Source organism: Leptonychotes weddellii, chromosome 15 (genome assembly GCF_054177405.1).
Source record: "Leptonychotes weddellii isolate Sample4059 chromosome 15, ASM5417740v2, whole genome shotgun sequence".
NCBI classification, from domain to species: Eukaryota; Metazoa; Chordata; class Mammalia; order Carnivora; family Phocidae; genus Leptonychotes; species Leptonychotes weddellii.
This window is the reverse complement of record NC_138383.1, coordinates 30,772,570-30,798,769: the sequence shown is the minus strand read 5'-3', so window position 1 is coordinate 30,798,769 and position 26,200 is coordinate 30,772,570. Positions and strand designations below refer to the sequence as shown.

General features: G+C 53.0%; 2 protein-coding genes across 2 annotated transcripts in view; one reads left to right on the top strand and one right to left on the bottom strand.

The window, feature by feature from the left end:
* Positions 1-13,944, top strand: part of MYO19 (myosin XIX) — a 35,663-nt gene extending 21,719 nt beyond the window's left edge. Inside the window, exons 12-25 of the mRNA XM_081805978.1 lie at positions 238-553; positions 2,289-2,362; positions 3,056-3,177; positions 3,345-3,458; positions 3,714-3,890; positions 4,203-4,355; positions 5,399-5,506; positions 6,417-6,487; positions 8,233-8,336; positions 9,947-10,113; positions 10,248-10,377; positions 11,505-11,590; positions 11,982-12,284; positions 13,187-13,944. Coding sequence (XP_081662104.1) covers positions 238-553; positions 2,289-2,362; positions 3,056-3,177; positions 3,345-3,458; positions 3,714-3,890; positions 4,203-4,355; positions 5,399-5,506; positions 6,417-6,487; positions 8,233-8,336; positions 9,947-10,113; positions 10,248-10,377; positions 11,505-11,590; positions 11,982-12,284; positions 13,187-13,315 — 2,054 coding nt within the window. The 3' untranslated portion in view covers positions 13,316-13,944. The remainder of the gene's footprint in view (positions 1-237; positions 554-2,288; positions 2,363-3,055; positions 3,178-3,344; positions 3,459-3,713; positions 3,891-4,202; positions 4,356-5,398; positions 5,507-6,416; positions 6,488-8,232; positions 8,337-9,946; positions 10,114-10,247; positions 10,378-11,504; positions 11,591-11,981; positions 12,285-13,186) is intronic.
* On the bottom strand, positions 13,827-21,766 carry ZNHIT3 (zinc finger HIT-type containing 3). The gene is made up of 6 exons (XM_006747424.3): positions 21,288-21,766; positions 19,005-19,328; positions 18,853-18,884; positions 17,046-17,132; positions 15,788-15,871; positions 13,827-14,361 (listed from the first exon to the last, which is right to left on the bottom strand). Exons 2-6 carry the CDS (start codon positions 19,088-19,090, stop codon positions 14,180-14,182), a joined length of 471 nt encoding a protein of 156 aa, XP_006747487.1. The 5' UTR covers positions 19,091-19,328; positions 21,288-21,766; the 3' UTR covers positions 13,827-14,179.
* Between the last annotated feature and the right edge of the window lie 4,434 nt (positions 21,767-26,200).

Sequence of the window (26,200 nt, the reverse complement as noted above, 5' to 3'; positions counted from 1 at the left end):
CCAGGGAGCAGGGCCCGCCCTGTCTACAAAAGGGCCAACCAGGGTGGGATGGGGGGGCGGGGAGGTTGGAATGTGGAAGGCGATGCCCTCGGTGAAACCATGATGTTCCTGCTCACCCCCATCTCTGGGGAGGCAGACAGCAGCGGCCCTGTTCTACAGGTGAGAAAAAAGTCAGAGGGTTTATGACGTGATCTGTCCCACGTGGGGTAGTGTGGACTGGGACAGAGAAGGCCTGAGTTCAAGTCCTGCCTCTGCCTCGGGCAAGCCTCCTGCACCTGAACCAGGGTTTATTCCGTCCACGTGGGGCACCATGGTTCCACTGTGATGACATCACATTGTCTTGTGAAGAGGGCCGTCTGCATGGAGGGGATTTATCCTTCTCAGGCTCTATCAGGACGTCAGCCTCGCTGCTACAGCTTCCAGAAGACCCACTGCTGGAGACACTGCGGATCAGAACCATCAGGGCAGGCAGGCAGCAGGTGTTCCGGAAGCCCTGTTCCCGAGCCGAGTGCGACATCCGCAGAGACTGTGTGGCCAAACTAGTCTACGCACGGTGAGCACTCGGGGCCCTGCCCTCCTTCCAGGTTCTCCCCTGTCTGGAGTTGGACCAGACACCATCAGGCAGTAGGCCCAGGGCCACGGTGGAGGCTTCCAGATAAAGCAGACACATTCTTCTCCCTGCTTCCCAGACCCTCAGGGACAGCAGGGAGTAGCTCCTGGATTTTTCCTGAGCAAGGCCTTTGACCTTAATTCGAGAGTCCTCTGCGTGGGGAAGTTGCCACAGTCTGGGCTAGATTCAGCTCATTATTAAAGCACAGGAGCCTGCCTTGCCCTTGGCAGTGGGTGAGGAAAGCCTGCCTGGCTCTTCACTGGCAGAGCAGGCTGCCAAGGCGATCTGGGGCCCACTCAGTTCCAGGTTTAGACCTGTGGGTGAATCGGCTCCTCTGTCTCCATTTGCCCTCGCACTTCATGTTTTCATGTTACCTGGGGAGACTGATAGACAGTAGAGCCAGCAGTGTGGCCCACAGTCTCGCATGACATAGTGTGCAGCAAGTGCAAGCCCAGAGCGTGGTGAAGGTGGGGGTCCTGGCCTTTCCCTGGTCGGTTATTTGGGCATCTCCACGTGGACTCTGGCCATGTGGTTATGGGTGATTTCTCACCCTGGGTTCTCAGAACCTTCAGGGTACCAAGTAAAGGTATCAAGGGGCCCGGAATCCTGCACAGCTATGGGACAGAACACATACATGTGCGTATGCACGTGCTTATGGGAACTTGGGCACTGGGGAGAGAGGGTCCTCTGCTTTCATGAACTTCCTGAAGAGTCTAAGAGCCTGAGATGCACTACTAAGATGAAGATGGCCCAAGGCAGCTGGGCTCAGACTGACCCCAGTTCAGCAAGAGACTTCGTTCCCACTGCGCCGAAGCTGATTTCAGGCCAAAGTCTTCTAAAGCCTTTGTGTCAAGTAACTGCAAAATGAGCAGATAAGATAAATATGATGACCACAGAGTGAGACTGTGTGAAATAGAACATTTCATACAGGATAAATGTCGGGTCACTGTATCACCAGGTCACTTGTGTTTAGTACCTCAGACGGGTACTTGAAGCCCCTGTGGCAAAAATAGAAACCAGTGACTGGATTGCAATAAGTTGCAGAGCAGTCACTTTAAGAAAAACTGTAAGAAAGAGACTCCTTAATAGTACCGTACATCGTGCTGAACGTGTCCCCAGGACCGTGACCGCCTCATCTTCTGGGGGTGGGGTGGGGGATGGTCCAGAGTGCAGGATGCCACTTGACCTCAGGTGACTCGGGGCCCACTTGTGCAGGATTGAGTTGGGGGGATGTGGCAGGATCTTGAGCTCTAGGCACCACAGGTCTAGTTTTGCAGGGGAGTCTAATGAACTTGGTTCTTTGCAAGCCTCACACAGGCCTACCCATCGGCCCCTTCCTTTCTAGTCAAGACACCAGCTGGGTGTCTGGCCAAGTGACTCATGGAGACCCACTCCCTGTCTAGCCCCAAGGTCTCGTTGTCCTGTGTTCAGCGTGCTGGCAGGACAGGCCAGGTTTATGTGTACCTAGGAACAGGCATGACCCTAGACTACATTCGTGGTAGGGCAAGACAGGATAGGCCAGAGAACTGGAGGAGAGGGTTTGACCCTCTGGCCTGTCAGGCTTGGGATACAGGCCCTTCAGAGTGTGGCACCCTGGCTAGAGGAGCAGTCTTGCCACCCCTCAGGCTCACCTGACCTCTCACCAGAGTCCTCTCTCCCTCCACCCCCACCCCAACAGGCTGTTTGACTGGCTGGTATCCGTGATCAATAGCAGCATCTGTGCAGACCCTGACTCCTGGACCACTTTCATAGGTAGCAGGGGCTCACCTTTCTGGGAGCACTCCTTCAGAAAAAGAACAGTAGAGTCCACTGTGCGACTCCACACAGCTCTCTCTTTTCCCTTCTCTGCACCCCCGTCTCCTCATCCACCAACGTCTGGGCAAGACAGCTCTGTGCCCTCGGTGCCCATGTCTGACCCATCTGTAGCTCTCTAGGCAGACTCAGATGGTGCCTTGTCTGTGAGGGCCCCTCCTCTCTCCTGAGACCCAGGTCCGGCCTCAGGAGAGCAGTCGGGGGAGAGGCAAAATAGCTAGATTAGAGGGGTTTGGGGGACACGCTAACATGGTTGGAACTGGGGTGGGATAGTCAGGGGAGGAAGTCAAGCTCAAAGATGTGAAGTTCGCTCAAGGGACAGTGGAATTCTAGATGCCAGCTGGGCTGGTGAGATCGAGGCCCTCCAAACTGGATTGGACATAGAAAATGTTCTCTAGGCCGCCCCTCAAACCTCATTCGGCCTTCTTTCCTGCTCTGAGTTCTGCGGGGCCATGAAGTGGAGATGGGCCCCTCCCCAAGGCGGGGTGTATGCTGTGCCCACTGCCGGGTGTCATCCTCATTTAACTTCATCTCTAGGCTGCCAAGCGTGAGGTTTCGCCCCGGGCTCCTGTAGTCCCCCCAACTGCCCCCCGCCCCTGCAGCGGCCCCATGGGCTCTTCCCCATCCTCTCAGGCCTGCTGGATGTGTACGGATTTGAGTCCTTTCCCAACAACAGCCTGGAACAGTTGTGCATCAACTACGCCAACGAGAAGCTGCAACAGCACTTTGTGACTCACTACCTAAGGGCTCAACAGGTGAGGGGTGGAATGCTTCTTCCAGGATCTTACCAGGAGCCTTTAGTTCCTTCTTTGATGTCATTATGGAATATGCTGTGGTATTGAGGCCAGCCGTGGATGAGCCATCTGGGCCTCAGATCACAGTTGCCTTCTCCTGCCACCCAACCCCCACCTTTGTCCCCTAGGAGGAATATGCAGTCGAGGGTCTGGAGTGGTCATTTGTCAACTACCAGGACAACCAGCCCTGCTTGGATCTCCTCGAGGGGAGCCCCATCAGCATCTGCTCCCTCATAAATGAGGTGGGGTCAGCTAGTATGCTGAGCACCAGAGTTGGGCCTTTCTGGGGCCTTTTTGGGGCCTTGGAGACTATACTGTACCCACCCTGTGCCTCTGTCTTCTCATCTGCCAAATGGGCTTGCTAATCCCTACGTTCCTTCCCTCTGAGAGCCACTGTGTGACAACTCTGCTGTTGGGGGGCCACAGGGCGTGGGGACCATGAGGGTTGTGGTGAGCCCGTCTCGTGTTTGGCTGACTGCCCATCCCATCCCATGCAGGAGTGCCGCCTTAATCGGCCAAGCAGTGCAGCCCAGCTCCAGACACGCATCGAGAGTGCGCTGGCGGGCAGCCCCTGCCTGGGCCACAACAAACTCAGCCGGGAGCCCAGCTTCATTGTGGTACATTACGCGGGCCCTGTGCAGTACCACACTGCAGGTCTGGTGGAGAAGAACAAGGTGAGGGCTGGGCCGTGGCTTGTGGGGCCCGGTGTGAAATGAGGTGGTTGAGTCATTGCTGCACATACATGGAAGTTTGCAGTCATGTGCTCTCCCTCTCCTGTACATCCTCCCAGAGTCCAAAGTCACCTCTTGGGCCTGCTGAGGTCCCTGATAATCAGGCATGAGCTGCCCAGAAATGACTCCTGTCACAGTGGGGCTCCCATAGAAGCCATCTTCTGGGACCCTGGTGAGCAGGACTGGCACACCTGTAGACAGCCCTGGGTAGCACTCCACGTGCCCTTACCTGCTGCCCTTGTCCTTTTCCAATAGGACCCTGTCCCACCTGAGCTGACCAGGCTCCTACAGCAATCCCAGGACCCCCTACTCAAGGTGCTGTTTCCTGCTGACCCTGAAGAGAAGGCCCAGGAGGAGCCCTCTGGCCAGAGCAGAGCCCCTGTGTTGACTGTGGTGTCCAAGTTCAAGGTGGGTTGGGGGGGTGTTGATATGATGTGCTTGGTTCATTCACCAATCTCAGATATTTACCCAGCACCTTCCAGGATTGGTACTGTGTGCCAGGGAGTGTTGACAAGTCAAGTAGATGTGGTCCTAGTCCACGCGGAGTTGGTAGTCTCATGGGGAAGACCGAGACAGGAAACTGACAAAGAGATGTATAATTGACATGATTGGAAGCCTAGGGGCTTGTGGGTGGCACAGTGAGGGCCTCTCACCCACTGCCGATAGGGCGGTAATGGAAGAGCAATAGTTAACGCGAACCTCTGTGCCCCCATCCCTTCCCAGTTCTCCAGCTTCCTGCTTCAGCTGTCCTTGGCTAGCAGATTTGTCACTTTCTCTAGCACTTTTTGCTTTCTGCCACCTCTGAGCCCTTGCACATTCTGCTCCATCTTCCTGGGATGCCCCTGCCCCTCCCCCCACACTCCCACCCTCTATACCCTTTGTCCTAAGTTGATTCCTTCTCCTTCTTCAAACCTCAGCCTGATCACCTCCTAGAGGAAGCACCTTGTGGAGCCCAGATTTTGTTGGCACTTTCCTGCCTAGCCTCAGACACGCCACTGAGGGGGCCCACCCCATGTCTATGTAGCCTGTCAGACCCTGGGCTCTGAGCCGCAGACTGACCTTGTCATTGCCCCAGCACAGCTCCCCTGGCACACAGGATGGGCTTAATGAGAACAGCTGTTGCCTGAATGAATGGCTTTGGCTTCCGAGATTGTGCTCTTCCAGAAAGATTGCACCAGTGAGGGTGGGGGGAGGGCAGCAGAGACCAACCAGGTGCAGGATCGCAGGTCAGGAAGGCCCCAGGAGGCAGGGGTGAGGAGCAGTGGGAGGTCAGGCCAGGAGGGTGCTTGGACTCAGTGAGCACCTCCCATAATCATCCCAGGGCCCAGGAGCATCCCCGCCTCAGGGCTGTGAGGACCGCCTCAGGTGTTTGAGGCAGTCACTAACCACGGCCCAGCTGATGCATGCAGGCAGCCCCAGTCTGCCTGACCCCGCAGTCTCCCCCCCTGCAGGCCTCCCTGGAGCAGCTTCTGCAGGTTCTGCATAGCACTACACCCCACTACATTCGCTGCATCAAGCCCAACAGCCAGGGCCAGGCGCACACCTTTCTCCAGGAGGAGGTAATTCACGGGGCCAGAGCTGCTTTGCGGGGAGCTCCATCTGGCCAAGGCCCTGAAGGGCCAAAAGGCAGAACTTAGGCTCCAAATGGAGTGCCCAGAGCGCGTCTCTCGGGCTGAGTCTCACACGAGGGCGTCTTGTGTCCCCTGCTTTGGCAGCACGGTCACATACGGTTTTGTGGTCTGTGCACAGCACAGTGAGCTAGCCAGGAAGGCTGCACTGCATCAGACACTCTGTTCGCCCATCACGTGCCCTGATGAGATGGAAGCTGCCCCAAGGGACGGGTGGCTTTTGTGATTCGCTGAAAGCCTGCGTCGCCTTACAGTCCTGCACACTGCAGCCATTTCTGACCGGAGGTCGAGTGTTTTCTGATTCGCACAAAAGCAGTCGGTGGCCAGCAGCTGCCCTTTGTTCAGGGTACGGGGCTCTGAGATAGGGATGAGGTCTGAGTGCTGCACAGTGCTGGAGAGTGTCCCACAGTCAACTGGCCTGGGGGTTTAAGGCCAGGATCTCTCCACTCAGGTCCCGAAGAATCTTTACAATATAACCTCTCCTCCCTCTCAGCTATGATTTACTCTGTTGCCCACAAAATAGAAAATAAATAGGAAACAAATGGGGTTGGGCTGCATGGTGAGGCAGGACCTCTGCACTGCCTGGAGGAGCGAGAGAAAAGCAGGACCAGCACCTGCCTCAGCTGCATCAGAAGCCAGGCATCAGATAAGGGGACCTGGGGCTACCAGGACCCTTTTTAGCAGGGAGATTTTCTTGAGGTCCCAAGGAGTAGACCCCCATCAGCCACGCCTCTAGACAGCCTGCAGGTTCATACGGACCAAGGCCACAGTAAAGCCTCAGAGAGAGGGCAGGAGTGGTATTTCTGGCCGCAGGTGCCCAGCCTGTCTCCCATCCTTGCAGGTCCTGAGTCAGCTGGAGGCCTGTGGCCTCGTGGAGACCATCCACATCAGTGCTGCTGGCTTCCCTGTTCGGTGAGTGGGCCGAGCACTGCACGGGGCAGGGCCGGTGCTGGGGTGGAGCTTGGGACTCAGGCGTGACAAGAGCTGCCCAGCCCAGAGTAGGAGGTGGAGGTGAAGAGAAAGAAGCAGGTCTGCGGAGGTCAACCTGCAACTCGAGAGGCTTCACTCGTTTGTTTATCCATGCACTTTCTGTGTACTGTTTTGTACCAAGCAGTTTCTAGTATCAGTGAATAAGGAAGGTGAGCCTCTGCCTCTTGGGGCATACGTTCCTATGGGTACACGTACAAGAAGTATAAAGTTGATCAGTGTAGGAAGGAAACAAAAAATACTGCTGGGAGACTAATGGGGGAAGAGGATCTTGGGGCTGGTCAGGGAGGGGCCCTCTAAGCAGCTCAGGCCTCTGGGAACGGAGGAAACAGCAAGCACAAAGCTCCCAGCTTAGGAACTAAGAGGCCCAAGTGATGGGAGCGTAGAGACCTGGGGGAGAGGGGCTGCATGGGTCCCACGAGGACTTGGCAAGTTGTCCATAGGGCCTGGAAGCCACTGGACGTTGTGAGGAGAGAGTGCGGTGCTCCCATTCATGTTCTGTGGTGGCTGTGTGGAGGCTGGACGTAGGGGCAGGAGAGAAGGGAGATGTGTGAGAAGGCTGTTGCCGGTACACAGGCAAGATGGTGACCCAGATGAGGGGGGCAGCCGTGAAAAATGGAGCGAAATGGGTGAAATTGGAGTATGGCTTGCGATAGAAACAGGACTGGGGGTTGGATGACCATGGGGTGTGGGCAGGGGAGCAGTCAGCTTCCAGCTCACACAGGAAACTTCAGGCTTCCATCGGAGGCTAATGGATGCATCAGGGGACAGTTCCCTGAGATAGGATGTCTGGGGAGGGCACAGGCTGGAGGTGGGATGGGAGGAGAGTCAGGAACGTGACCTCGTCAGGTTTGCAGTGGCTGTAAGACAAGCTCGGGGCCCAGAGCTTTGGGAACTGGAGGGCGCATGAGGATCTGTCCTCAGTGGGTTGTAACATCAGGAGCAAGGAGGAAATCACGGTGGGGAGAGAGAAGCGCTCTGAAGCTGTTCCCTGAGGAGCATTCACACTTAGGGTAGGGGACGAGAAACCAACAACGGCAACTTGGCAGGAGTCGTGGGTGAAGGAGGAAGCCAGGCTCACGGGGGTCACGGGGGTCAGCCGGGCACCTCCCGTCAGCCAGTCAGAGCACTGGCCACTGGATTTGGTGGCGTGGTGTCTGCTGATGGCTGCAGCAAGAGCCACACGGGAACAGTGTCGGGGACAGAAGCCAGACTCAGGAGGAGGAGGAATAGATAGATACAAGGTGTCACCAGCTGTTTAAGTGTTGCAGTGAAGGGGAGCAGAGAAATCAGGAGGAAGCAAGGGAGGCTGTGGGGTCAGAAGGCACAGATGTGGCTGACCACGTACGCGGCAGGAGCCATCCAACTGGGGAGAAGCCTGCAAGCCCCTTTGGAAGGAGGCAGGTCGCAAATCCCCTACAAGAAGAGCGAGCAGCTTTGTTTGGGTAGACCAAGACGGCAGGAAGAGCAGACCCAGTTTAAAATGGTCTCCACGGGCTTCCGTGAGTGACCGTAGTCATCCCTTCAGAACCACCACCTCATCCATTCATTGTGGGCACAGTCAGGCAGCTGCTGAGTAGATTAAATAGAGGAGCTCCCGTTGGCCCCAAGAGCTATTCCAGGCTCACAGATGAAGACACTTCATTTCTTCCGCCGCCCTTGGCTTCCAGGATCCCTCACTGGAACTTCGTGGAACGATATGAATTGCTGAGAAGGCTCCGTGCTCGCACATCCCCTGGCCCCCACAGCCCACTTCCTGCTGAAGGGCGCTCAGGTGAGTGGGGCCCATTTGCTGGTCATATGTTCAGCCACAGTGGACTGAGTGCCTATCCTGAGCCATCTTGGGGCTAGGGGCTGGGCATTCAGAGCAGAGTAAAACACAGCCCTGCCCTCATGGTTCTTGGTTCAGTCGGGAAAACAGACTAAAAGACGACAAACAGTGGGAAAAGTGGAAAGGCAGAGGTGGGAACAGAGTGCCGTGGGTAGTGCTGCGGAATATGAATCAGGGAAAGCTTCCTGGAGGAAGTGGTGTCTGAGGACAGATGGTATTGGCCAGGTGAAGAGCATTCCACCTAACAGGTAGTTGAACGGAGGGCTGCATGCAGGAGACAACCCTGTGTGTGAGGAACTCCGGGCCAGTGTTGCTTGCCCATACGGGCAAAGAACAGTTGGAAGTGAGACTGGGGTGATAGGCCATGTCACAGAAGCCGAGCTTTATTCTCTGGGCAGATGGAGGCACCTCGGAGGAGGAAGGGAGTGACGTCAGCCTTGTGCTTTCTGGAGGCCATAGGAGTGAGGCTATTACGTTGGCCAGAGTCAAGCTAGAGATGTGGGCACAGTGGGCTATGTTGGGAAGAAACTGGTCAGACTGTGCCCCCCGGCCAGTGGGGAAAGAGAGGTTTGGGGGGAGGTGCTGAGCCCCGCAGGGCTGACCTGAGCTCCACGTCCCTGGAGTCATCCCATTGGCAAGCTCTAACATCAAGGGAAAGGTCTGGCGTGTGGCCCCAGTTTGGGGTTGTCAGCATGTAGGGTAAGCCCCCTCCCGCCGCACAGGTGGAGGAAGAAGGGGCCAAGGACTGAGTGTGAGGCCCCTGCCCAGCTGGACCCCAGCCCAGCAGCCACGGCTCCCACCTGGGACACTTCTGCTTTCCCACCTCTCTCAGGCACAGTTTTGTCACTTGCCTTTCATTCTTTTCCCCCACTTCTTTCTTCCCCTCTTCATGATCTGCTCTACTGCTCTGTGTCTCGTGCCCAAAGCCCCCTTCGTCCCCGGTCGATTTTGCGGTTTCTCGTCTGCGGCGTCCTCTTTGGCAGCCTCTTCTCCAGAGAGGCGCTGAGCAGCAAAAGGTGGTCAGAGCCCTCAGGTAAATCCTCTACAGGAGCCAGCCCTGCACACTGCGGGAGGGCAGGCAGGGGCACCTGCTGGGCCTCTGTCGGACGGGGATTGTTCTCCCTTTTCTCATATGTGGCAGGGAGTTAAGGGGTCCAGGGCAGAGGGAGCGGCCCAGCTGCCCTGCTTGGTCCCCCGCACGTTTGGGGCCTTGGAACAAACGCCAGCTGAGTAGCCTGGGTTTCCAGGTTGGGAGCAGGCACCGAGCGCCCTTTGCCAGCTTGCCCAGGGGACCGGTGGGGATGGAGGCTGCAGGCCAGCCCAGGGCACAGCCACAAGTGGGGACTCCTGTATTCCTCCGAACAGCCAGGGCCTGAGGAACACTAGAGGGGTCACCTCTGGCCTCCCCCAAAAAAGGATGGGGAAGTGGTTAGAGGCAGGAACAGCAGCAGAGAAGCCTGTGGAGTACTGGGGAGACCAGAACCGGTTTCTCCAGTCCACAGAAGCGTGTGGATGACCAAGAGCTGATGGGACCTCCGTTTCCCATCCCACAGAATGGTCTCCATGCACCGAGGCGGCCACACTGCAACCTCTCCTCCAGGACATCCTCCACACTCTTCCAGCTCTGACTCAGGCAGCCGCAGCACCTGGTGACCCAGCTGAGGCCTCAGCAGCCCCAGTTCACTGTGGCAGGACCAAGGTGTTCATGACGGACTCCACGGTAAGCTGGTTTGTGAGGAGGCGGGGAGTTCCCCGAAGCCAGCCGCGTGCTCTCCTCAGCAGGACCAGGTCTGGGACCACTTCAGGGCAGGGGGAGGAGAGGCTGAGGCCCTCAGCGGATGCCCCTTCTCCCAGCTGGAGCTTCTGGAACATGGACGTGCCCAGGTGCTGGAGCAGTGTGCCCGCCGCATCCAGGGCAGCTGGAGGCGACACTGGTACCGCAAGCAGGGGAGGCGGAGGCGGGCAGCCGTGCTCATCCAGGCAGGTACGAGGTGCATGGGCTCGGGGCACACGGCCCACGTGCAGACCCCGCGTGGTCCGGGTTCCCTGGAGACGCCCTATGCCAAGGCTGTGTCCCAGCCTCAAGACACCGACGGTACGACCCTGTGGTACACCGGGGTTCGAATTCTCATCAGTGTCTCCCTAGTTCAGTGGAAACCAGGTGACACCACAAATAAGGGTGCTCTGGAGGCAGCAGAGGCTGAAAATCTGCCTTTAATGCCCCTTTCCCAGACCTAGAGAGTGGCTGATGGCACCTTCCTTTGCCTCTATGCCAAATTGTTATGTGTTGGGTCCAGGGCTTGTAATGAGTTTGAGAAGGTAAAAACTGACCAGATTTGATCATCAAAGGAAGAGCTATAGGAACCATGTTCCCTGCAGTCTTACTTTGAAAATACTAGAAACCACCCACATAGCTGGCAGTGGTAAAGTCATGGCTATTACGGACCATCCTTATGATGCAGCTAGGAAGTGTTTTAGAAGAATATTTTAAATTTAATGGAAAACTACTTCCAATGTGATGTTCAAACCAGGATGCCAAACTGCACGTCAAGGGTGATGCCACCTTCCTCAGGTGTGTTTCTGTGTGTATAGGCCTAAAAAAACAGTAAGGAAACTAAAGAACTGTCTGCATTGGTGAGATAGCAGGATTTGGATCGGTCTTTAAGCTTTTTAGTTTTCTAGAATCCAAGCATATTAATATTGAATGGAATAGCCCCTGTTCTGAATGTAAAAGAACCAGAAAATGCTGAAATTGCAGAAGGAAATGAAAATTGCCAGTCTGCCATCCAGTAGTGTCACCTTTACCAACACGTGGGTGCCCAGTGGGGTCCCAGTTTATGAATTCGTAAGGCCGGTAGGCAACTTCAGCCTGCTCCCTGCGGCCCTTCCACACGACGTCTGTCCCAGGCTGACGGTCTGAGGGGCGTCTTTCAGAGCCAAGTTCACTTCAGTACCCACTTCCGTTCCCTCCCTCCCGGGGCGGCGTGGGCTAGCCGTCCCCTGAAGAGGCGCCGATTCCAAGCTTCTTCAGCAGCTCAGGTGCGGCTGCAGGGCCAGGCTACCCATAGTTCTAAGAACAGTTCACTTCTTGTTTCTGGGCAAACCCCTCAGCCATCCGGTCCTGGCTAGCTCGGAAACACGTGCGGAGGCTGCATGCAGCTGCCACGGTCATCGGGCGTGCGTGGCGGAGGTGGCGAGTGAGTATCTGACCCCGCGGGCAGGATGGGCAGCGGCCGGCCGGTACCCGACGGCCTTGGGGTGGGGTTCCTGGGACACAGAAAGGGCGGCATCAGCCCCTCTGGGCATATACTAAAAACCATGGAATTATACACTTTAAAGGGGTGAATTTTATGGTGTATCAATGAGATCTCAAGGCTGTTCTTACAGTAGCATACGTAAGGCCTAAGCACAGGTGCCCTGGGCATAAAGAAGTTTGGCCACATGGCGCCCATCTAGTTGAAGGCATCCAGCTGTTCAACAGCCCAGTGTCCTTCAGGTCACCTTGTTAAGCTACCTTGTTAAAAATAGTTTTGGTTTCCATTAAGAACTAATACATTAAAAGTTATAAAGTGGTACTCTTTTTTTTAGATTGGAATGGCCTTCCTTGCTTCGAAAGAACTGGACGGTGTGGAAGAAAACCACTTGTCTCAAGTTCCCCTTCCCACGGGCTCCCTCCTGCTGCCACAGACACAGACCAGCCTCCTGGCGGCGGTAATCCGCCTGTGGCCCCTGGGACTGGTCCTGGCCAACGCAGCTGTGGGTGTCCGCGGCTTTCAGAGGAAGCTGGTGGTCTGGGCCTGCCTCCAGCTCCCCACGGGGAGCCCCAGTAGCTACACAGTCCAGACGGCCCAAGGACAAGCTGGTGTCACATCCATCCGAGCGCTGCCTCAGGTAAGCACGGCTCTGGGTCCCTCACACCTCCTTGTAGAAGGCAGGAGCCAAAGCCCATGAGTCCACGGCAGGAGCAGGACTGAGACTAGGACAGGAGCCGTCCTGACCCTGCTCGGGAAGCCAGAAGCCTGAGCCTCCCAACTGGCTGGTTTGGGTGGTATCCATCATTACAAGTAGGAATTTTCCAGAGCCCTTTCACTTTTTAAAAACTGCCTCTGAGTGTTCTGGCTTCTCCTCTGAACCTCCATTTAATTAGTCCCACTTTTTAAAATTTGGGTTGTGATGACAGCTTATTCTGAAGTTAGCATCCTATTTTCCTCACATTATTACTTGGTTTATCCCCTGCTCCAGCTGCGCAAATGACAAGCAGGTAGTCAGCGGTTCAACAGCTCTGGTTTTATATTACGGGCCGCCGGAGGAAAGAGTCAGCCAACACATAGTGGGCTAATGCTCAACCTACCACATGGGGTCCCAGCCAGGATTAAGTGACACAAGTCAAAAGAAAACAGTGAGTTTTCATACCAGAGGAATTACGATAGGACGTAACCTGGAGAAGATCTCCCATGACAACACACAGGCCAGCCAGAGTATAAACAAAAGTGGGATTGTTTTCTCTTCCAGTTTTAAGCAGTCTTAAGACTGTGGCAGGTAATACTCTTATTAGGGGAGAGCTCCCTCATCCATCACACCGAATGGATGTGAAATGTTGTATTTTAATTTGCCACTGGTTTAGAATGAGCAAAGAGCAGGAACCCAATCCTGCTGTTGGTCTCCTACCAGTGCTCGTCCACATCTCCGCATTTCTAGCATTGGCTCGGCAAGGGGGGGGTGGCACCCGGAGGGCTGGCACTCCCGGGAGCTGGGGTTCAGCGGTCTCTTTCTCTTCCCTCCCCCCAACCCAGGGTTCGATCAAGTTCCACTGCAGAAAGTCTCCCCTGCCATACGCAGACATCTGCCCTGAACCCTTACCCTACAGTGTTACTGGCTTTAATCAGATTCTGCTGGAGAGAGACAGCCTGGGCCACAGGTGAGGTCTTCTCACCTTCTAGCTTCACCTGGCTGGGCAACCCCTTGGTGCCTTTGTGTCTACAAGGCCTTTTCCTGCCAGCTGCTTTGCCAAAGACATTTAATCCACACACCACCGCACTACTCCCACAACGACTCCAAGCTCCTGTGAGCGAGCGACGGCTGCCGCAGCCCCTGCACTCGCCTGGGGCTTCTGTGGACATCTCAGGCCCTGACAGACGTCAGGGGTTGGTTAGCAAACCAGGGCTAAGAAACCTCAGGGCCACAAAGGATTTCCCCCATTTTACTACCTTCAGAGATCCGACTCAGCTGTGTAGTCCATCACTACAGTGGGGCACCCCCGATTCCCTGCAAACAGAACAGGCCGAGTTAGCTTGAAAGTAGCCCCCAAATTTCGACTGGGATATCTGCATTTAGTTCCTTTGAAAGGAACAAAACCTATTTAATGTGTTGATTTATTTAATGTAATTTCAAGCAATTATGAACTAAGGATGAACAATGCCATTTACCATAGAATCACCATATCCTGATTTTATTTAGCAACAGTGAGCAAGTTTTAACTCAAATGGGTATGAAACTTGACAAATCATGTGTGATGTCTAAACGCTACCAAAATTAAAACATTTAAACACCACCATTGGAATGTCAAATTCTCCCTCCATAAAGGGTTTGTCACCTCGAGTATCCTCCTCTTGCCTGAAACCCACGCCTACAGTGCTGGAGATAAAGCCTTTGTAGGGCCCACCCTACGCCAGCCAGCCTGGAAGTCAGCATCCTTGCTGAGGGCCCCACGCTAGCTCTTCCCTGGCAGGCGTGGGCACATTCTAAGAGTCACGCACACGTTCCAGGGAGCAGCACAATGATCCATCTTAGGAATCCTCATCCTGGGATGGCTCCACAATCCTTAAACAGCAGTCCGCAAACTCCACAAACAAGGGCTCTTGCATGCAGGCTCTCATGAGCTTCGCCTTGTTGTCGCCCTGATCGAGGCTGACCATCAGCTGTCGAAGGTGAGGGTTGAGCAGCAGGCTTCTTAATGCTGCAGATTCTCCTTAAAAATGAACAAGAAAGCCAGTGTGAGTTCAAGTGGGAAGAGATGCACACAGCTAAATGCGTCCAATGTAGTACAGATCAAGGGTGCCGCATCCCCTCCACCTTTAAACCCAAGAATGGAACCAGTGCTCCACATAAACAAGAGGAGGTCAGCACAGCATATGATTTCCAGTTAAATGCCATCACACATTCTTGTTCTTGGCATCTCTATATATAATTTACGCCATTTCAAGTTAAGAAAAATACCAGCACAAATACAACGAACAACATGAAGTTGTTGGCACGTTATTCTTCACAGGCCTAAAGGTTCTCCCTGATGAGGAGAATTACACCAAAGACTCTGAACGCTGCAGAAACCAGCACATGACCCTCACTGCAGGCTCAGTAGCAATGAACAGACGCCAACATCTGCGTGGTGCCTTAGTTTACAAAACCGTTCACACCTGCCCTCGGTCTCCTCCCTGCTGTGGGACTGGGTGCGCAGCAGGGTAGGCCTGACGGTGAGACGGAAGTGAAACCTCCCACGTGTAGGAACTACCCTGGCCCGTTCATCACTCGGGCCACAGAATGGCCCCAAGGCCAGACCACGCGGGCCTACAGAAACACCGGGCGTTATGAACATCCTCATCCCTCTAAAACTCCCAACTCCTGGGGTTACCGTCTGCTTGAATGGCTAGACCACGTACAGAGCACTGGGGAGGTGGGGTAAATGCAGGCCCCTGCCCTATAGACCGGTGTGGGGGAGAGAAGGTACCATAAAATACGAGCGGTATATTGCAAGGCGCCATGGGAAGGTGAAAAGTGCTTGCTTCTGATAAAGACAAAAGATCAAGAAAAACTGAGCTGAGGAAGGGTGGTAACCTGAACCAAGCTTGAGGGAGGAGAATTTTGCCAACTCACAGAACCAGTAGGATTCCAGGCCTAGGGAGTTGTAAGAAGGCAGGGAAGTGTGGAAGCCCTGAGTGTTTACAGGGTCATGTGGCTGAAGGGCTCTGCGTGCCACACTCAAGTACAGGGACCCTTGAACAACGCAGGTTTGAACTGCACAGGTCTGCTTATACATGGAGTTTTCCCCATAAATACAGTGGTATAAACGTATTTTCTCATGATTTTTTCGACGTTTTCTTTTCTCTCATTTACTTTATTGTAAGAATACAGCATATGATACATGCAACATACAGACTGTGTGTTAATCGACTACGTTACCAGTAAGGTTTCCGGTCGACAGTAGGCTATTAGTAGTTAAGTTCTGGGGGAGTCCGAAGTTATACACAAATTTTCAACTGCAGGGTGGACGGAAGGGAGCCGTACTCCTGTGCAGTTCAAAGGTCACCTGTATTTAGTAACTTAAAAAAAAAATCACATTCTGTACATTGGATTAAATGTATCAGTGGTTGATACAGAAGCAAGCACAGCACACTTACCTAAATTCTTTAAATTCTGCAAAGAAACTCTGTCCTCTTCCTCATCACTATTGAGAAAGTCAGCTACAGAGTCCTCATCATCATCTGAGGAATACAGAACACAACTAATTACGACTAGAAACCTAGCTGCCAGACGAACTACTCCAACAGATAAATGTGCACACCAGTGACTGACAGCAGCAGGGGTAAGCAGGTATTGACAAAACAAAAATGACCTTTTCTGGGGCGCCTGGGTGGCTCAGTCGGTTAAGCGACTGCCTTCGGCTCAGGTCATGATCCTGGAGTCCTGGATCGAGTCCCGCATCGGGCTCACTGCTCGGCAGGGAGTCTGCTTCTCCCTCTGACCCTCCCCCTCTCATGCTCTCTCTATCTCATTCTCTCTCTCAAATAAATAAATAAAATCTTTAAAAAAAAAAAAAAAAGACCTTTTCTGGAATTTGTGACTTTACCAACATTCCTCTTTTTGGGGAAGGAGGGTGAAGCTAAGAATTGGGGAGTTTAACAAATGCATCCTAGCGTGTTCACATGCTTGTTCTACTTGTTTCTCTGTGGTCTTTGGGCCAGGAGCCTGACTTTCCAGTTCTTATCCCCCCAGCTCTCCTCACTATGGCTCCAGCCCTGTCAGGGGCCAAAAAACTAGGTGCTCTGTAAAAACCTCCTACCATGAATACCTTGTGCTTTCAGCATGGCCAAAAATTTCTGACACTGCCTAAACCCAACAAGGAAGTTTCTCAAAGGGCAGAAATAGGCTATCCCATGCTGTGAATGTTCAATACCTCTTTGCTGGCACCAGGAGGGGCTGCCTTTGGACGCTGGCATGGTGCCTGACACCCAGGAGATACTGAAGTCTGTAGAGATGGATGGGCTGACAGCCCACTCCCACAATAAGCCATGAGGAGCCCCCAGCAGCAGGGAGGTGAGCTAGGTCAAAGGCAGCCTCCCACCTGAGCCTAGCTCAGGTGAACGGACCGCTCCATCCAGGCCCAGGGAGGGAGACCTGAAGCTATGACTGGAGAAGGTTTCCTGCCATCAGGGTCCACCCCTCACCCCCACACCACAGCCAGCTGCCTCTCACCCCCTTATTTCTTGTCCTTCACAATGCCCTCAGGCTGCTCTAAAATACACAACAGGTGCCCCCCCTCCTGGTGCTCTGAGCTAAGATGAAGCCTTCGTTCCTGACTCCCTGTGCCAACCCACGTCTCCTCCTTCAGCTTCTGTTTGAAACCCCTTCCGAGGTGGTTTTTTTGAAGCAACCCACCTTTGTTTTCCGCAGGCTTTATAGTTTTTGCCGTAACAGCTGACCTTACTTTTTTCTCAGTAGGACGAGTTTCAGGGTTGCACTGTTCTGAAAGAGACACAAATCAGATGCACCTCCCCACCGAGCCAGCATCTAGGTGGGAAACATGTACGTGGTAAGGGATGTGGGTGGGGATGGAGATGGACGCAGAGGAACTGAGGGATCCAATCAAAGAGTAGCACCCAGAAAACAAGCAATCCTGAGCCTGGCAGAGGGTGGAGGAAGCAGGCCTCATGCACCCTGAGGTCTGTCCCCATCCTTCTCACCCCGCCTAACCTCACAGGGCTCTCCCCAAGATTAAGTGGCACACTGACTTCAATTAGCGAATTATTTTCTCAGCAGTTGCAGATACCAAATTTGCATGTACTACGTGCCACTGGGATGACAGATGAAAGTCATCAGGCCCACCTCAAGGAGTTGAGCCTTATGGCTGGCAGCTAGAGCCCGGGATAAGAGTCTGATTGATGTCACCTGAGAGGACTGGGAGACAAAGAGGAGGTGCTGCCAGGTGGAAAGAGCATTCCCGGCAGAGGGAAAGGTCTACAGCTGGACCAGACCCCTGAAAAATAGGGTCACATGCAAGGACACAGTGATGCGCGACTAGTGGCTGATTGACGGGGCAGACCTGGCAGGTGGCTGGTTTGCAAGTGGAGGAAGCAGGAGAAGAATGCCACACGGGAGGATGGCCTTTCTTCCTAAGACCAATGTCTCTAATCAAAGGCACTGTGATGTTCAGGGTGGAAGGGTCTTTACCGGTGTGAGATGGTTTCACACACCAAAGGATGTTTATCTGCACAAATACCGATTGCCAGAAGTGGCCCCAACCCTCCTCAGCTCCTGAGACACATTGTCACAATGTGTCTCCCTAGGGAGAGCAATACGTAGGCTAAGAACCACCGCCTCCCTTTGCTAGAGAGGCTGGAGTTTTCAACAAGGGAGTGAATTACTCAAATGTGCATTTTAGGAGAAACCCTGACAGCAGCAGGGCCCCACTGTGAAGAGCTCCAGATTGCCCCGGATTGCCCTAGGGGTTCTTAGAGGGGCCACCCAGGGCTGCACAGCCAGAGCAAAGCTAACCTACCTGGCTCCCCAACCCTATTTCCAGCAAAACAGTTCTACTTCTTTCCTCTCTATCTTGAACTGACAAATTTCCTTTAAAAATGCTCCAGAGATACTAGGGTAAAAAACAAAAATAGCAGGCGGAGCAATGCAGCTTGAAACATACCTCTAAGCCAGAGACTGGGCGGGGCGGGTAGAATCCCACTAGACGCAAAAAACCAATAGGACTTTAACCAGAGAGTCAACTCAGCATGAGGTCGTGGGGAACGGTCTCTGAGGACTAAGAGGCTCCCGATTGTAGTTAAAATATAGATTTAACAGCACTAATCACTCCTTAAGGCAAACAGATCTACCTCGTTGTTTCTAGCCAGGCACTTAAAGAAAATGGTCTTAACTACAGCCAGCGCTGCTTCTGAGTCAGAATACTAAGATGAAGAAACTGCTAGGGCTGACTTCGATGGCCAAAGCAGTCGCCGATTTTTAAGGGGGGCGCCGGGGGTGGGGTGGGGTGGGGTGGGAAGGACAGTCTGTAGGAGAAAAGGCAGAGCAGAAGTTTCTGACTTCAAAATCCGGGGAGGCATTCACAGGCAGAGGCTCCCCCTGGGGCTCCGACAGGATCGGGCGAGGCAAGGCCGGGAGAGAGCGCGGCGGGACGTGGGGGCTGCCCGCACGAGGAGAGTGGCAGCTCGGGGGGACGCCGGGGCCTTACCTTTGTGCTTCCGGAAGCAGGTCACCGAGCAGCTGTAACAAGAGAGGCCACGAGCTGCGTCAGCCCGGAAGGTCGTGCGGACCCTCCCGGGGCCCCCGCCCGGTCCCCCGCCGCCCCCGCCCGGTCCCCTTCCCCACAACCCCCGCGCTCACTAAGGCACGCGGCAGGCGGGGCAACGGTATTTGGGTTTTTCCAAGCAAATCACGCAGACGACGGCGCTGCAATTGAGCGACGCCATGGTCCCTCGCCGGCCTCGTTCCCACCCACCGCGCCCGTCTCTGACCGAGGCTCCCACGTGCACGCCTTTTTTTCCTCGTTTCCTTAACCCGGACCAATCGGCGCGCAGCACTCACTGGCAGTCAAAAGCAATAGATCGATCCTGCTCATTGCTCCAGTCCTGATAAGTAGAAAGTCGATACACTCGATGCACATCCAGTAGCTGCTTTGACTTCCCGGATTAGATCTCGCTGTCGTCCCTAGGGGGAGTGGCAGGCAGAGGGAGTGGGAGAGGGAGAAGCAGGCTCCCCGCTGAGCAGGGAGCCCCATGCGGAGCTCCATCCCAGGACCCTGGGAGCATGACCTGAGCCGAAGGCAGCCACTTAACCCACTGAGCCACCCAGGCGCCCCTGACTTGGACTTTCTGAATCTTGCAAGGGCACTGGGTTCTCCCCCTCGACATTCCATTTGCTTATATTTAGCAAATGAGAAGTCCAGACCCTGGCCAAACCAGAATCGGTTAGATTGAGTGACACACACATGCTCTTCCCTGCTTAAACTCTTTTTCTTTCAGGAACGAAAGCTGAGGCTTGACCACGGACAAATGTTTATTGAGTTCTCAGAACAGCACTGCACGGCCCACATGCTGGGCCGGGGGCCCCAAGGGAGTAGCAGGCACAGTCTCTGCCCTCTAGGAGCTCAAAGCTTAGAGTGAAGGCAGGAGGGAGAGGGGAGGTAGAAGAGACTCTGTCTTAGGGTCCTGCTGGTGCTAGCCTGCACTTGCACGGTCCTGACAGTGAATGCCTCTTCAAATCTTGCACCCTAGGCTCCTTACTTGACTCACCCTAGTCCCAGCTCTGGCCCAAAGGAGGGGGTCCTGGCCTAACGAGTCTGGATAGATGAACTGTGATGGGCCTTGAGTGGCACCTCAGGCTTTAGGAACAGTCATGTTTCATTAACAGCCTGGGCCTCCTTAAAGCCCTAAGCACTGCCCAGCCTAACCAGGGCTCCCACCCCACATGCGCAGTGCCCACCTAGGGCCATAAGTCATTCTCACTCCCAAGTCCCTCCTCCCTTGTGTTGAGCCCATCAGCCCTCAGGATCCCACTACTATAAGGGCTCCACACGATTGTCATTGTTTTTGTGGATAAATCTGCAAGGACCAAGGCAATTGTTCCAGTCTTGGCTCAAACCCCTCCCTGGCTATGTGACTTCTACCCTCCCTGAGGTCCCTCACCTATTAGTGTGGATGTGCAGGGCTGCTCTCCTGAGCTGTTGAGAAGCACAGAAAAGACCATGTGTAAAAGTGTATGTAATCTGAGTGGAGCCAGAGTCTCGATGATTGAGGGCCACGGGCTCGCTGGGTGGCATGAAGGGGCCGCGGGCCGCCAAGGTCGAGGACGTCTCTCAGCACAAGGCTGTGGGAGCAGCTCACCCATTTCCATATCATGCAGCTGATGGACTCGCTCTTCCCGTGGGTGGGGGCCACACCACACCTGCACAGCCTCGAGGTGGCCATGTGCAAAGCTACGATTCCATCCCTGTGTCTACCTCCCTTCTTGGAGACAATTCTGACATGGCGACCTCCACTGGCCTTGCCCAGCACTTAGCCAGGAAGACCAACAAACAGGTGTTTACAAACAACTATAACCTTCAAAACACAGTAACTTCGCATTACTGGTAGAAAACAAGATCAAGGAAGAAATGAAGGCTTTTCTGGAAAAGTTCTAGCAGAGTGGCAGAAGTGAGGATTTGTAACTTATGTAGAATATATATGTAAAGAAATGGATTGAATTTTTAAAAAGTTTGTAATTCGAAGCACTACAAAGGGTTCTTGGATACCCAGAGTCTGGAACTCCTGGAACTCAGATCCCAACCCTATGAGTATGGATGTCAGGCCCCAAGTCCCTCAAGGCCGGGGTCCCGAAGCTCAGGCCCCTCCAAAAGGGTTCTGCCGGCAGCCTCTACGGGCCACCCTCGGTGGGCGAAAGCCACCAGGCGTCCCTGCTTTGGCTTTGCGAAACTGTCCTGAGGGTGCTGTCCAGTCCTTAGTGCTGAGGTGGCATAGACACCGACCTGCCCCGCATGCAGCTACCCCTGGGTATACCAGGACCTGCCTGAAATCTAAGACATGTCCACACTGACCCAATGATCAGCAGCATTCCCTGTATTCAATAGTCGTGACCACCCCAGAACCATCCCAGAAGGTCCACGCTTACCTGGGAAGGCCAGAGAAGGTCAGCGATTTGTCCAGGCCACGTCTGAATCCTGTGCCCTCTCTGGCACCTGGTAGAAATTTGCTGACTGTGGAATCACCACTACCCACTCCAGATTTTTACCGTGAGCTATCTTTGGAGGCTGAGGCCATGGAGAGTTTCCACAATTTTCAGGGCTCAACCCCATCTCACCCGCATCCAAACCACGTTGATTCCTCTACCTTTGGGTCCAGAGATGGTGACATCAGCGAAAAGAAAGTTTCTGGAATTCCTCCCATGCACATTACACGTGGTAAAGACAGCCTTCCCTCTACTCTGGGAGACCCCCAGCATCCCGAAACAGCTGCCCCCCTCCTGCTCCAATGTCCAGGAAAGGACAGCGGTGGTGATGAGGTTGGGGAACATCAAAAGGCCAAGCAAGGCCAGTATAGATTTTCTTGGCAGTGGCCAGTTCAGAGAAAAACAACACGTATGACTCCAGGCCCAGCAACGGCATGTCCACAGTGACGTACCCACCCTTAGCAGTACCCTGGTTCTCCCTGACCCCCGTCCAAACCCATCCGAGCAGCTGTGTAAGGCTGCATCGCGCCTCCCCGAGCCGGACCTGGAGTGGGGTGAGGTAATAATCAAGGCCGAATGATTTTCAGAGCTCCACCACCCGGGAGCGCCTTCCGGGGACCAAGCCCAAAGCCTCCCACTGCGCGTGGAGGTCCAGGCCCGCCGCCCAGCACCGCCAGAGGGCGCTCCAGGTCCAGATTGGCCTGGTGTAGCGGAGCTCGAGCGGGATAGGAGTAAACACCCCACTCCGTGTCCGAGCCAAGGCTGTCTCGGGGCTCAGGGGAGGGTAAATCCAGGCGTTGGCCGGTACCTCGACCATCGCCAAGTGGCAGGAAAGAGCGTGGAGGGCGCGGTGCTGAAGCCGACGACCGGATGGGCAGGAGTGTCTCCTCCACGAAAGTGAGACCCGTATCAGCAGAGGCCTCCAACTGTAACTGGCCCTCCAGGGCCAACTCACCGATGCTTATCGTCCAAAGCTTCCTGGCATTCCCAAGGGGTGGAGATCCAACTGCAAGGTGGCCACCCACATTAGCTGATGGAAGTTTAACCGTACTTCTCGGGAGCGCGAGGTTACTAACTAGGGCCTGAGCCTCTTCCTTGCACCTTCCTCGGTGCCATGATGGGGTGGGCAGAGGGATCTGATCACCTAACCTGAGCTACATATTCCGGTTATCAGAGGTGGGAGGTTCATAAGGTTGGGCTCTCTGCTGCCTTGCCAAATCTCAGCTGCTGCTGCTGCTTTTTTTTTTTTTTTTAAGATTTTATTTATTTATTTGACAAAGAGAGAGCACAAGCAGGGGGAGCTGCAGGCAGAGGGAGAGGGAGAAGCAGGCTCTTCACTGAGCAGGGAGCCTGATGCCTGGCTCGGTCCCAGAACCCTGGGACTTGAACTCACGACCCTGAGATTAAGAGTCACATGCTCTACTGACTGAGCCAGCCAGGCGCCCTTACAACATTTTCATTGTGCATACCATCCTCAGTCCTCAGGGTTAGTTGAACACGCTAAAGGCACTATTAAGATTCAGTTGGCAAAATTTCTCAAGCCCCTGCAAGTACCTTGGCCAAAAGCATTGCCATTGGTCCTTCTAAATCTCAGATCTACTCCTTGGAACAGGATGTCCAATACAGACACTAAACCGACTGAGCCACGGAAGCACCCCTCCCCACTCCATTCTAAACAAGGTTTCCTTTTATTAATCTCCACGTTTTCCCCTTTTGATCAAGATCTTTCGTCATGCCCTACATCAGAGGGAAAGTGCATAACACTTGGAAACCACTTAAGGTCACGTTTGAGTAATAGGGAAGACTAGGAGGGAGAAGTCTCAGGTACTTCCCATCTAAACTCCGTATCTTCTCAAGGTCATAGGTGTCAGAGATCATCTTGAAGCACTGAGCCAGCATCCCCTTATTGGGTGCATTGTTTTTTGTTTTTTGTTTTTTTTTTTATAGTGTGACCGGCAACAAAATACAAAACTTAAAACAATTATACATAACAAAAGAGGTATCATAACAGTTCCAAATGGAATCATGGTTCTGAACCAGGACTGTAGGTCTGAAAGTAACTGGCACTTACTGAGACTGAGGGGGACAGGTCCGTCCTGTGAGAGCAGACCTGGCGACCCGTATGCCTCCTGCCGTCTCCGCTTAAAGCAACTGGAGAGCAGTAATTAGCGAACGTGCAGGAACGCTCTGAAAGAATGAACCCGGTGCGTTTGGGAAGATTCAGGGCAGGTATAAACATAGAGCAACAGCTAACGAACTTTTTGCAAAACAGCACAACTTCAAAGATGTTTTAAAACACTAATGTTATCTCAAAATAACTGTTTAGAACCAAACAGTAATACAGTAATAGTTTGTAAAGATGTAAATTCAGAAACCATGAACATGAATCAGAATCCAGAGTCAGACAATAGTTCAGATGAAAGAAGAATTTCATGAATTCGGAACCCTCTAACCCTTCAGAAAAAGCAAGTGAAAAATTCCTTTGTCACAGGATCATGATGAGACTGTTTCCGAAAGGCCATAGTCACAGAAGAGGTTACCCCCTTTCATAAGAGTTTGGGAAACATGGACAAGGGCATTTTCTTGCCACAAAAGAGACAGAAGAAGCAACAGTAAGAAAAAGGTGTACAGGCCTAGTCTGGACATCTTGGCAAAGCTGTGTCGTCGGCTCCAATTCCTGGAAATCTTTACTTTCGGGTCATCAGATGATGTGCTGGTCCAAAGTTTCGTGTCATGTGACTCCATGAGTCTGTTTCCTGGACTTTGGTGACACAAGAGTTGGTGAGCAGTTCCTGAAAAGGACCTTTCCATCAAGGCGGAAGAGTCTTTCTGGTCTTTTTTTTCCTTTAATTTTTTTAAACAGAAACTTTTTTTTTAAAGATTTTATTTATTTATTTGAGACAGAGAGAATGAGATAGAGAGAGCATGAGAGGGAGGAGGGTCAGAGGGAGAAGCAGACTCCCCGCCGAGCAGGGAGCCCGATGCGGGACTCGATCCTGGGACTCCAGGATCATGACCTGAGCCGAAGGCAGTCGCTTAACCGACTGAGCCACCCAGGCGCCCAAACAGAAACTTTTTTTAAAGTAATTCCTACACGCAATGTGGGGCTCAAACTCACAACCCTGAGATCAAGAGTTGCATGCTCTACCGACTGAGCCAGCCAGGTGCCCCAAAGCATGATTACTTTTAATAGAAGCAATTAGGACTTTACAATATTGAAGTCTATCTCCTTGATCAACAGTGGGTCAAAGGAGGCAGGGGCCAAGTATATTGGATATCCTGTTCTAAGGGGTAGATCTGAGATTTAGAAGGACCAATGGCAAGGCTTTTGGCTAAGGTTTTTGGAGGGGCTTGACAAATTTTGCCTATTGAGTCTTAGTGGTGCCTTTAGCGTGCTCAACTAACCCTGAGGACTGAGGATGGTGTGCACAATGAAAATGTTGTAGGGACGCCTGGCTGGCTGGTCAGTAGAGCGTGTGACTCTTAATCTCAGGGTCGTGAGTTCAAGCCCCAGGTTGGGCGTGGAGCCTACTTAAAACAAAACAAAACAAAAATATGTTGTAAAACTAGCCAAATAGCACAGACTCGTCAAAGCACCTGACCGGTAAAATAGGTTCCCTAATCACCATAAAGTTTGAGACGGGTTCCCCAGGCAGGGATAATCTCCAACAGAAAAAGCGTTGGCCTGTCTACAACAGGAAGCTTTGGTCCAGTGAGAACATATACAAACCATGACTAAAACAGATTTATTCAACATATCATGAAACATAATGAGAGGAGAAGTTGTATGAAATCCGTTTGTGTGAACAGGTTTTGCCAGGTTCTACTTTGGACAACTGGGACAAGAGAAGTGGGCACTTTTTGTGGCCTTATTAATTTTCCCCACAAATACCCGTTTATGAATTCTATCATTTTGCTAGGAGACCAATGGTTCAATGCACGTACAGTGGCAAGTAGTGGGAATTTAGAATTTCTGGTAGGCCCAGATTGTTATTTGGTCCAAACCGAATTATCTGTTATTGAGCCAGTAATTACTAAATTTCCAATTAAATTTTTCCCTCTCTGGGACAGTTGTTGGGTATCTCTTGTCAACTTTTACAAATTATCATTTGGGAGAACATCCCTTTGAACCATGACTGAGGTTTGGCTATTGGCTTCCTTGAAAGCAGGATTTTCGGTGGAAATATCAGCAAGGTAGATTACTTTGGCTCCCAGGGAGTCACGTCTGGAATGCCCAGAAACCTTCATAATAGCTGGAGCAGCCAGCAAAAGGATGGAATCTAATAAATTTTTGGACATAAGAGCCATTTTTTAATTCTATTCCCATTGGAGGTAAGGATATCTCGTTGTTTCCATAATATTCCAAAGTCATGAGCTACCCCAAAGGCATACCAATGATCAGTGTAAATGTTGGCGGTTTTACCCTTAGCTAGGGTACAAGCTTGAGTAAGGGCAGAAAATTCAGCCTGTTGGGCAGAAGAAGGGAAGGGTTAAGGTGCTGCCTCAGTGGCTTCAAAAGGAGTTACAATAGCAGACTCAGCAAGAAATGCACCATTTTCATACTTTCTTTTTTTTTTTTTTTTAAAGATTTTATTTATTTATTTGAGAGAGAGAGAATGAGAGACAGAGAGCACGAGAGGGAAGAGGGCAGAGGGGGAAGCAGACCCCCCGCTGAGCAGGGAGCCCGATGTGGGACTCGATCCCGGGACTCCAGGATCATGACCTGGGCCGAAGGCAGTCGCTTAACCAACTGAGCCACCCAGGCGCCCCCATTTTCATACTTTCAATAAGAACCATTGGGGGCGCCTGGATGGCTCAGTCGTTAAGCGTCTGCCTTCGGCTCAGGTCATGGTCCC